Here is a 12,095-nt window from a genome sequence, read left to right as displayed (position 1 = left end):
CTAAGCCCACTTGAAAAAGGAGCTATCCACATTCAGGAGCCAAGTAAGGAGCTGCTAAGAGTATTTCACACCGGGACACGAGAACTTACTCTGTCAGGGCTCAGACAACTTCAGTCTTGAGCTCTTGCAGAATCAAGTCAAGGAAGATTATGTTTTCACCCTTGGGAAAACAAACAAGCAAACAAACAAAAACACCATATTCATTCTCACAGAAAAGCCATTCACTTCGCTTGGGATCTCGATTTCTCAATTGCATCTCATGAGCAGAAAGCTTACAATATGTTACATGTTTATACTCAAAGTACCTCAGTTTAGTGAAGTATGTTTAAGACAGAATATAAAATCAAGGCAACAGATTAAGAAGGAAATTATTTGTTTAAGGTCGCAGGGAAACTGAACTTTAAAACAAAACCATGAACAGCTCTGTTTCTCATTTAATGTATTCTCTGGAAGCTTACAGGGGAATAATTCAATAACAGCTAAATGTGACTGAATAGATTATCTGCCTACATAGTTGGGTACTATGGGTTTTCTAAAAACATTAAAGCCCTCATTTAGATGGGACTTTGGTTCATCAGTGGTCATAAAGGTATATACACACACTCTACTTCAGTTAGAACAAGTTTAAGAGTGGAGCCCTCTCTTGCATACAGGACAAGGACATGTTGCTGCATGGAAGATGTGACCTCAAATCACACAGCTTTTAATTACCACAAAGGCTGAGGAAGAAAGAAAACAATCAGCAGACATGAACAAAGAGTTCAAGAGTCACAAAAATTTCATTATTAGTGATGCACTTCAAAACTTTACAGCCTCGGAATCCAATGTTGGATTTCCTGGACTGGAGAAGGTATCAACTGTCCTACGTGAATTAATCTACTTAATATTTAATCCTGATATGGCATAACATAGCAATTCTGAAAATGAACTCCAGAAGTTTTTCACACCCAAATACTGCCTGCCTTACATCTTTGGGAAGTCTACATTAGTGCATATATCTTGGGAAAAGATGAAATGTTTCTCAAAGTTTTCATCTGTCCAGAGATCTGAAGCGTATAATAGGGCATTGGAGAGAGTATGTGTGAGGTGGTCAAAGCTGCATGACAAACAATCTTAGGGTGCAATATCACTTTGTGTGTATATGGTCTCTTTGGGAGTGTTTTACTAAATATTGTATTTTTCCTAAATTAAAATCTAGTGCCTAATCATTCCATGATATATTTAACAGTTTTTATTTCAGCCTGCTTGCAAAGTTTACTCAGAGTTCATTTGGGAAAATGTGTCCGTCCTGTCCTTGTGTCCCCTGCAAACATGAATGTTTGCTTAAATGTATAACCATGAGCCTATCAAACTGTGGCTAAGTGGTGGGTAACGGGAGCAAATTTAGCAAATACATGCACTGCAGTGACCTAGTTGATGGAGCTGCAAACAGGCACAAGCACCAGGGGAAAATCATTTACGACAGGAACAGTCCACATTGTTCCTCCCCTAACTCCATCCTTTATGCTTCTCAAATGAAGTCCCAACAGCTCTTATGCTGCTATAGCAAGTCTCATGATATTTACTGTTCTCCTTAAAATCCACATTACATGCTCATTGATCAGCATCTGCACTGTCCATTACTTTCTAAACCATCTGCTTTCAGAGAATGATTTGAAATCATAAAGTAGAGGTGTGGAAAACAGCAAGCAAATAAACAAAACACCTACACCTCCTCCATATTTTTTCCATTGTGCTCATAGGAACCTCCTGGTACTGGTTCTTGGTTCATGATTTTTAAGTGCCTGGAATAGGCAATGAATTACCCAGTAAAGACCATGCAGCTCGATTCCACAATAAGCAACATCAATGTCCATTGCACTGTCGATTTTGCTGGGAAGAGAATTCGAGCTACTTTCTGGATCACCTCCCAGGGAAATAGTTATGTGATTTTAAAAGAGAAAAGGCACTTCAAACAAAATGAGTGATCTATGGACATGCATTTGCATTTGAAAAAAACCTCATCTTCCTACATTCACTGGCTAAGTTTCCTCCAGGCTATGGACCTGGGGGATAAGACCTTCACTCTCAATTGAATTCTAGACAGAAAGAAGGTGTTTTTCGTAGCATCACAAAACAAAGTGTGAGGGAGCAAAACAACTACGAAAAATTCAGTCCTTCTCAGAAGCTCTTTAAAAGGTGAATTACTTTTAAAAACATTTTTACATTTTGAAGTTGGCGTAGGTGTGTTTTACATATCATTAAATATTTGCCAAGTCATAAAGCTTAGTTGCCCACTACAGACTTCTTTATGGTCTAGGAAAATATTAAAGGTTGTTGGTTTATCATCATCATCACCATCACTATGTGTTTTAGAAAAAAAAGGTACATATCTTCATTTGTTACTGGAGAGTACAATTCTACTGAAGCCAGTGAACTTACTGTAATATAATCTGAAATTCTGTTTCTATAATGAAGTTTATCCTAGTAGGACAGACTTCTATCCCGTGAGGTGAAAAAAAAAAAATATATATATATATATTTTAAAGAGTTTACTCTTACAGAGCTTGATGTTGAACTTCAGTTCTTAATTATCTCTCCTACAACACATCTTTCTTATGGATCCTGAGCATTAGGGCAATTTCTCTTAGCTTTGGCAGGCCAAAATCAGACTCAAGGCACAAAGGAGTGTAAGATAACTTTCAGTGAATGGAAAGCATATACGTTTTTAGAAGAATAGCTAAGGGATTGCAAAAAAAAAAGTGTAAACAACACAAATAAACCCTCTCCTCCCAGTCTATATAGTTTTGCCATTTATTTGCTCATATATGTTCCTTTTATATTGTAGCCTTTTATATCATAGCCATTATTTTGTAGTACTTGTAGTTCTTGCAATTATGTTTATAAATCTAATCCACTTTGCCACTCACAAGGCATCCATAGCAGTCAGGAGGAAGGCTGTGATCTAAGCTGGTCGACAAAAGTGTCAAAAAAACCTCTTGCTGACAAATAACTTTCTAATCTTCGGTAACTACAAGGTATCAGTCAGTGAGGTCTTAAACCACAAGTTTACCATACAGAATATACTTTTCCTCCTCTAGAGTTTCTGAATCACTTTTGTAAATTGTATACAGTTTTTCTAAAGTCCATGGAAGACAAAGAAAAGAATTCTACAATGAATGAAATGTTGTTCCCCCCACCCTACGCCCATATCAATAATATCTCAAAGTCTGTAAAAAAATTAACCATTCCATTCAACATGTCCCTGTTCAGTCTATTATGCTCAAAGCACACATGGAATGCAAGAAAAATCTTGGGAATTTTGTTTTCAAGTGCTGTGAAGAACTGAAATGCTGTCAACTTAATCTATATCTATGTTTTCCTTTAACGCATTTTGGATTATATCATTTCAAGAAAGCATATGAACAATGGCATTTATCTGCAGATGGAGACATCTAAATGTTAAGCCACCTGCTACTATTCTATGCTTTTACTCATGTTTACTCATGTTATTTTCCAGTGAACATTTTTAGTTATAATTTTGCAGGCAAACTTCTTCAGTATACCCTTTATACGCAGTAGTAAAAATAAAAGCATAATAACAAATATTGTGAGTGTTGCAAGACTTTGCAAATGGAATTGCAAAAGAATGTTTTTAACACTCTTAAGAAAAGTTTCCATGTGCACAGTTGAACACTTGCCAGCGGTCAAGCTGTCCCAGCCACCCAGGACACCCTGCTGATAGTAGAGCCAGTCAGGGAAGCTGAAGTCAACTTTAGCATTATGGGCTTTGTGTTTTTGTCTGCTTGCTTGTTCTTTGATGATCTAAACAATTTTAAGAGCTGTACTGAAATCTCTTGCATGGACACGTGTCACTGCAGAATGGAAGCCTGCTGTCCTGCCATCCGTCTGATTTATACAGTAGACCTGAAGAACCATTCCACAATCAAGTCACCCCATGAGAAGCTGACCCATTTGCTGTTTTAATTCCACAGTAACTGGGGAAGTAGCACACAGGTATTCTGACAGAAGCCAACAAGCTCGAAAGGCACCTTCAACATACTTTTTTTCCTTATCTTTTAAATACATACCATTTTTTCTCCTCCCTTAAACACATACAATTTTTCTGCTATGTGTTTTTTTAAACACATATCTTTTTTCTCGTCTCTTCAAATATAATCTTTGCATCCCACTCCCTAATAATAAAAAACACAGGTAAATCAAAGGATAGAGAAAATCCAGTCCTACACCTTTTCTCCCTGAGAAGACTAGTGACTGAATTATTCAGCTCTGTTATGAAGTTAGTTATGAAGACACAGTAGCAGAGGCCTGGTGAATGCATTCAAAACCCCTGTGCATCTTATGTGAATACATTTCTACAAAGTTACTGTGAGAAAGCTGTATGCTAAAGCTTCAAACAACATGGACCAGTAGACTACCCCATCACCATAATGACTCACAAAAATGGAAAGAAAACATGGAAGGAGAAGATATGTTTTTCTGATCTGCACAGATTTAAAAAACAATAATTAAAAATATATAAATAAATAATAAATGAATAATAAAAAATAAACCACAAAAAAAAAAAAGGTGTTGTTGGTAATGGGGTCTATTTTTAGATTACCGAAGCCAATGCTTTTATATCATACAACATTGCTAACTCCTGAGAGGTCACTTTGGGCAAAGCAGCAGCTTCCCAGAGGAAACTGCCAAGCTGAGATAACTGTCATTAGTGCAGCACAAGTTTGAGGAAGGGAAGGGCACCAGAGGAAAGCACACTGTCAGAAACAGCAAGAGTTTGTAAGTCAGACAGAAAAAGTGTGTTTAGACTCACAGCCTGACTCTACATCAAGGGCTGTGGGAGTGCTGCTAAGGCCGGAGCACTCGTATGAGATGCACCTCAACATCAGAGGGAGAGAAGAAAATAGGATGTGTTCAGACCTGTCCTGGTGGCCTGGAGATCACCAAAGCAAGGACACAGAGCAAGAAGAACTGGGTCCTCCAGTCTGGGTGAGCATAGGACCATGTCTAGATGTTGTACCCACAGGACAGTTTATGTCTTGCCTTAGCAGATCTTTTTTTGAATATAAGAATAAATGCACAAAGGGTCACTGCTTGGTAATGTAATTATAAAAGTGATGGATCAACTTGAAGGCATAAAAGCTGCCCTCTGACTGTGCTTTTTTCTTCTGTTTTATCTTTTCTTTATTTTTTAAAGAATTAATATGATTATTTTAATTTAAAAATTTAAATCTAACACTACAAAAGCTTTTTACAGGAAGTTTTATCTGGACAGAAGAAGAATGCAGAGATACTGTTTAACTTTGGCTTTGATGAATGCTTTGAATATATCTGACATCTATTCCTATAAGTTAATTTCTTATTGAATGTGCATCATGTAATTTTAAAATAAAGATTTTGCTTTGGGGAAGAACAGAAAGCATCTAATGATGAAAACTCTCATTATCTGGGACAAAAGGGAATTCATGTTATAGATCAATAGATAATTACAAATGGCAAATGGAGTATTTTCATGAGGCTTTGTTTGTGATAGAAGCAGCACTGAAAGGACTGTGTACTGTTGGCACAGATTTTCCTGAAAAAGAGGGAAGTACCATGTATGTTCATTCACTTAGTCAAACTTCTTCTAGTGTCCCGCCTCTTTCTAGATATCATTTTCAGCTCTTAAAAATGAGTTATTTCAAAAATAGGATATGTTAAGGAATATTTATCAGCTCTCTTCTATGTTTCACAAAGCCTGCAGTTAAATGTTTTAAGCCATGAATTTCACTTGATTTACCGTAACAAGGGAACCAAAGCATCCTTCTATTTACCCTACACCGAGTCAACTAACTCACTGAGTGGCTTCACGCACCTGTGTTGAAAAGAATAGGATAAGAGAATTATCATTGAACTCTTACCAAAACAGGAATTGACAAATCCATACCACCTACAACCATGCTCCCCTCCAATCCATTTGCCATGGATGTTAGACGCAAAACTGAGGGTAGTGCCTGAGATGCACACTAACATGTCACTGATACTGATGTTCAGGAGGAGCATGTTGACTGGATTACGGAGTGTTTTAAACTTGCAGAAGAGGATGAGGACAATCAGGTTATTCAAGAAACCAAAAAACAAGATAAATCCAAGAAAAACAGCCACTATTGTGTGCCCATTTCGTGAGAGTCCAGCCCTCGGCTCTACAAGATCTGTAGGAGCATCAAAGCTCAGGTTGTATGTCCAAGTGTGGTTCATTTTGGACTTTGCCACAGGTAGGTGAGAGCAGAGACACCAGGTGCCCTGTGATGAAGTCCTCTGGCAGTTTCACAGAAGTGTCCCTCCATTACATGTCAAATCATTTCTTGCAAGTTTTACTCAGTTGAGATATCTCTTCGATGGTTACTCAGGCATGAAATACTGTATTGCAGCATGAGAATATTTTCTTACACTTCTTTTCAGTGGTCATTTCTACTTGGGAATTCAGGGCAGAAAAACCAAGCAATCACCTCAAATTCATCTTTTGTTTAAACCCAGGATCATGTTGGATGATTTTTTTTTGGAGGTCAGACTGGAAGCTATCTTAAAAAGGTGCTTCCACATGGTCTCTTCTTTCTGAGCAAATGGGCAGCCCTCCTACCAACGAGTAGCTACTGTTTTTTATTCTGCTCAATTGTCTTTCTGAAAAAGAAAAAAAAAAGAAAAGGTAAAGACAAAACCACCCTTTCCATATTAAGACCAAAGTAGGTACATTATTTATTTACAATTTCTCATCTTTGAACTGTGGCAAATATTTCTCAGTCTTTTCTCTGATTTTCAACAGAAAAAAAGAAAAAAAATCAGTTTTTGGAAATTTCCTTTGCTATTATAAACAGTTTTTTCTTAGCTCTCAGTTTAGCATGGAAAAGGCTATTTTCACCTTACTAGTAAAGTTCCTCAGAAGAGAAGAAGTATGTAAGATAGATCTTTCACATCATCTTCCCAGAGGAAAAGCTGTATCATCTTCTACATCAAGGCAATCCACCAAGCTGTAGTCTTGGCTAGAGTTTAATTGCAACCAAAAATTTAGGAGGAGAATTTATTTCTTTACCAAGAAAGAATAATTTCAACCTCAGTCCCTGAAGCTCCCATGTGCTTACAAAGGTTGGCAAAGCTGTGATATCAATTTCACTTCTCCTACATTTACCAGTGGACAGGTGTTCACCTTCATTATTTATAAAGTAGACAAACATCCAGAGCTTCGCATATCTCTCCTACCACAGACATGAATTTGTATAGATCCACACAGTGAATACAATGTGTGCGTGTATTTTGTGAAGCAACAGCAGCATGCTTAATGTGGATGTGTAACTGTTTTGCCTGCAACCATGCAGAAGGCTGGCTAATTCTGCACCAGTGTTTCAGTAAAAAAATTGCAGATAAATATATGTAAGAATTTCCACTCCTCACCACACACACACAAAAACAAACAAACAAACAAAACATAATACCCATAGCTTGCTGAGCTTAAAAATGTGAAAACATTTCTTTCAGGAGTCATGTCCTCCTAGAACAACTACCCAGAGTTCAAAATGCAGCATCTGTTGCACTACTCCTAACTACTGCTTTTTGCAAATTGATTAGTTAAAAAAAAAGATGTGTTAACCAATTGGAAAGATGAGAGTTCATCAGAGTATACTGAAGATGTAGAGGGTTTTTTTTTTTCTTCTATCAAAGCTGTTTGGCATGGTAAATATTTATAACAAGTATTTCTTATTACTATTTCCCTGCTTTCACAAAGTCACTGTGATAAACATGTCCCATTATTGCAGTGATTTTGAACTATAATATATGCAGTCTGTCTTAACTTTGTCTTGTGATAAATAAATGTTGAAAAGATTACATACACTTTGCAGACCTTCCACTGTTTGGTCATTTAGAACCTGAAAACTGATGTTTTCTGCTTACCCCCCTCTACCTCCATTTAGGAGGCACATGGTAAGGGAGAACATTTGAAATCCTCTTTCTACCATTCTGAAAAAAAAAAAAAAAAAAAAAGGAAAATTAAAAAGATATCTGTCACAATTCCGGTTGCAGGCTATAGAAGGAAACTAACTGAGACTAACTGAGAATATATTTTAATTTTACTCACAATTGTGTTTAAAGGAACAGAGTTAAAGTTTAGTGGAACAAAACACAAATGAAAGAACAACTCTTTAAAACAATGATGTTGAGTGCTTCTCAGACTAATGGCACAACTGAAAAGAGAGACAGCTGCATGTGTGTGTGTGCATAGGAACAAAGCTTTGTGGCATTGCATGAAAGGAGAACTTCAGAAGAAAAAAATCACAGGAAAATAAGAATGTATAGAAAAATGAACTGAAAAAGTTATCAGCTGTAGGATTTTTTTTTCATAATTCTGCTTATGCTCTGTCTTATACAAAATTAATCTATTATTTTCCCATTACTTCCAAGACAGTTTTGTTGAATCTGTTTGCACATGACTGTTTATTGAGGATGCAACTAGATCAGTCCTATCTGCTCCCCCCAAACCATATTTCAGAATCTGGCTTCAAAATTTGGAGAGACTTAAGTCTGATTTACACACAGATTAATTTGCACAGATGCAACTCCTCCCCCTTCCCCCACCCCAAACTGAATGGGTTACACCTAGATAATCTGCAGCAAAGATTACAGCATACCATCATAAATGCTTCTATTTGGGAATTAAGTTCACCAGAATAATCACAGGCCAAGAGTTTGGACTGTCACAGGATAATATTATCATTAAAGCACCACAGCATTGGAGTTAGACAAAGCCAAAGGTTATAATCTATTTAGAAAATGTAACTTTATATATGCATCTCTATTAACATCAAAATATAAGTAATAAAAATATATTTTTCATACAGTTATTAAATATGCACATATATATGTATTTTCAAAGGAATATTAAAAATTCATAATTACAGAAATCATAAAAGGACATTTGCTCACTGAGTGACATTCAGCTGACTCTAATTCAACAGTCCCATACCACATGTGCAGGCAAAACCCAGGTTCCTGTTCTTTCGTCAGGGAGTGTAGTGATTATCAGGGACTGTAGTAATAGGACAAGGGGTAATGGCTTAAAACTAAAAGAGTGGAAATTTAAATTAGAAGTTAGGAAGAAATTCTTCACTCAGAGGGTGTTAAGGCACTGGCAGAGGTTTCCAAGAGAAGCTAGGGATGCCCCATCACCTGAGATGTTCAAGGTCAGGTTGGATGGGGCTTTGGGCAACTTGGCCTGGTGGGAGGTGTCCCTGCCCATGGCAGGGGGGTTGGAACTGGGTAGAACTTCATATTTCAATAAAGATTCCAAACTCCCATCCATTTACCTTGAACGAATTGGTCTAATTCTTACTTAATGTTAGCATCTAACTGAATAGTACACATCATTCCTGAAAAACACATGAAGATGTGTGCTTGAAGTTTCACTTATTTTCTTTTACCTCCAGACACATACCTTGCTGTGGTAGAGGCTACTTTTTGTTATCCCACTTTACTGGTGACCCACTGTACTCCCCAGTGTCCAAGCTCCACCTCCTGAACATTCCCAGTTTCTCACAATCTGAGGGGCATGCAGAACTGAACCCTATCTAATTCTACCAATTCTACTTCTCAAAAAAGAAAAACAAGCAAACAAAACAAACAAAAAACAATAAAAATAATTAACAAAAAAAAAAAAACAGCTTGCAATTTTATTTGAAACATATAAATGAATATCCAGTTTGTCCCCTTGAATTAGTTTAAGTTTATATGGAATGGAAAACATACCCAAAGTGATACAAAACACATGGCCAGGTGAAACAGGCCAAAAGTTCATTTAATATCACCAGTTGTTAAAAGCTTCATCTGGTAACTGATTTTGACATTAGTAATCTAAACATACAGCAAAACAGACATCCAGCACTGCTTGCACTTTTCTCTGAAAGTCTGTTGGGGGGAAAGGGGTGGGGGGGGGAGAAGAAAGGTTTCAAAAGATGTTATATCAGCTTCTGAAAATACAGGCAGTGATACTGAGAGTGCAAGGCTTCTTTTTGCACTTGCCAACACACATTAGTTTCAGCAGTATCTTACAACAGTGAAGCTGTTTTTTCTTTTCTCATTTTGACCCAAAATAACTAAATTATGAATGTAGAGAACAGATCAGGTTCAAGGGTTCAAGAATTTTTTTTCCAAATGAACTCATTCTTTATTTCTAATTGGCAGATTATCATCTTCCTTGCAAAGGCAACATGCCAAAAATTATGCTTAGTTCACTTTAAATATTAACAGCTGATAAAATTTCATAAAATAAAATCAAACTTCAAAATCATTTTGTTTAAAAAAACCCTTGCATTACTCTCTTACATTATATGTACATTATTTACTTATATAGGGGAGATTAAAAAAAAAAAGCTTATATTTACATATTCACACAGCCTTATGCATCCTATTATTGAGTAAATATTAAAATCAATTTTAAAAGAGATTTTCATTCATTTATGAACTTACCTTTCTACTCAAAAGTTATAATTTAAAAATATTCATAATATTTCAAAGACAATCCCAGCTGAAATTTTATGGCATGGGTATAAATTACATGACCTGATGCCTAACTTATGGATATGCAGTGTTTGGTCTAATTAAGGGGGGAGAGAAAAAGAATGTTATGTTTTCGAGTTTGTAAACACTAAACCTTGTCTTCCAGGTGCAAAAGTTTATTATGTTTAATGAAAAGCATCCACAACCAGACAAAGTACCTGAAATAACATTTTCCAAAGAAAGTTGAAAGAAGAAAAACTATGTGGGACTTCACAACATTGAGGACAAAACTCCCATCTGTTCTGGACTATTTTTTCCATACCCTAAGTCACACTGTAACACATCCAGAGGTAAGTCTTCAGAAACAATAAAGAGAGGAGACTCTATGGTCCAGAAGTTTAGATAACTCCCAGCTCCCCAAACTTGCTGTCTGTGGCAGAACCTCTTGCATACAGACTTACAAACATACTTTTAGGAAAGTACAGTTATGGAAAAGGCAAACAAAAACAAAAACAACAGCATACACGCTATGAGGTCCATCACCTTTGAAGATCACACTGTTCACTCAAGGGAAAATGCTAATGGTGTGGGAAAACAGTGTAAAAAAAGAAAAAAAAATCACACACACAAAAAAGAGAACCAAGGTTTCTGAAGTACAAGCTAATTTTAGCTAGCACTTTAAAAGTTAAAGCAACCCCTCTGATGTGCAAAGAAGAATTTCTCGTACAGAAATCCCTGCTCTACCAGTAAATGTGCTGCACCGAGGTGATGGGAAGCGTCTGCTCTTCAGAACCTCAGCCCGCAGCAGAGCAGTGAGCACCTTCTCAGCACCCAGGCCTTTAGACATTGCCCCAGCAAAAGCTAAATCCTCTTCAACCAAACCACCCAACTGCCTGGACCTCGGGTTATGATTTCTTCTGCCCTTTGCAAACTTTTTACACTTGTCTCGGGGGGAGATGACATAGAAAAGCGGAGGATAAACTCACCTGCATCTAGCATCCAGAGCAACCGATGGGGGAAAAATAAACATAATTATATAAAAAAATAAAAATAAAAAACCAGCTAAGTCTTCAGCAAAGGCGTCCTGAGCAGCGATGTGCAGGAGGGTGATGCCCGGCAGCAGCACCGCGGCTCACTTTCCGCGGGATGGATGCGGGGGGGCTCGCTCCTCCCTCTCCCTTCTCCTCCTCCCCACCCGGGCAAGCTGCGAAGACATCCAGCTTCAGGGTGTCGGGGGAGAATAAATGCATCGAGAATAATAGGAGTAATAATAATAAAAATTAAAAAAAAAAAAAAAAAGCCGAGGCACCGCGCGCCCCGCTCCCGCCTGCTGGCTGGACCAGGCACGGGGCGGTGCTGCAGCCCGGGCCGCCCCCCCCCGGGCCAGGGGGGGCCGGAGAGGGCAGCGGGGGAGCACTCAGCACCCTGCATTTTGGGAGCCCCCCCCCCGGCTGCCCCTGCCTGTTGCAGGGCTGCCCCCAGCCGCACGCCCCCCGGGCTCTGCCGGGGCATCTCTGCTCGCCGGGTGCTCTGCAGAAGAAGGTTGGGCTATGTGCTCTTTGCACTCTTAC

General features: G+C 38.0%; 1 protein-coding gene across 5 annotated transcripts in view; it reads right to left on the bottom strand.

Moving 5' to 3' along the window:
* Positions 1–11,870, bottom strand: part of LOC106041660 (pinopsin-like) — a 102,756-nt gene extending 90,886 nt beyond the window's left edge. For 4 of the 5 annotated variants that reach the window (XR_010826928.1, XM_048077880.2, XM_048077879.2 and 1 more), the window contains exons 1-2: positions 11,511–11,870; positions 5,901–6,660 (exon numbers count right to left, since the gene is read on the bottom strand). Coding sequence is in view for 3 of the 5 variants with exons in the window: in XM_048077880.2 (XP_047933837.1) it covers positions 5,901–6,237 (337 nt within the window). In the remaining 2 variants the exon portion in view is untranslated. Of the gene's footprint in view, positions 1–5,900; positions 6,661–7,865; positions 7,989–11,510 lie in introns of those variants that run through there. The other variant, XR_010826929.1, reaches the window with a different exon arrangement.
* Between the last annotated feature and the right edge of the window lie 225 nt (positions 11,871–12,095).

Source organism: Anser cygnoides, chromosome 1 (genome assembly GCF_040182565.1).
Source record: "Anser cygnoides isolate HZ-2024a breed goose chromosome 1, Taihu_goose_T2T_genome, whole genome shotgun sequence".
Taxonomy (NCBI): domain Eukaryota; kingdom Metazoa; phylum Chordata; class Aves; order Anseriformes; family Anatidae; genus Anser; species Anser cygnoides.
Note: the sequence above shows the minus strand (reverse complement) of the source record. Positions and strands in the feature narration are given on the sequence as shown.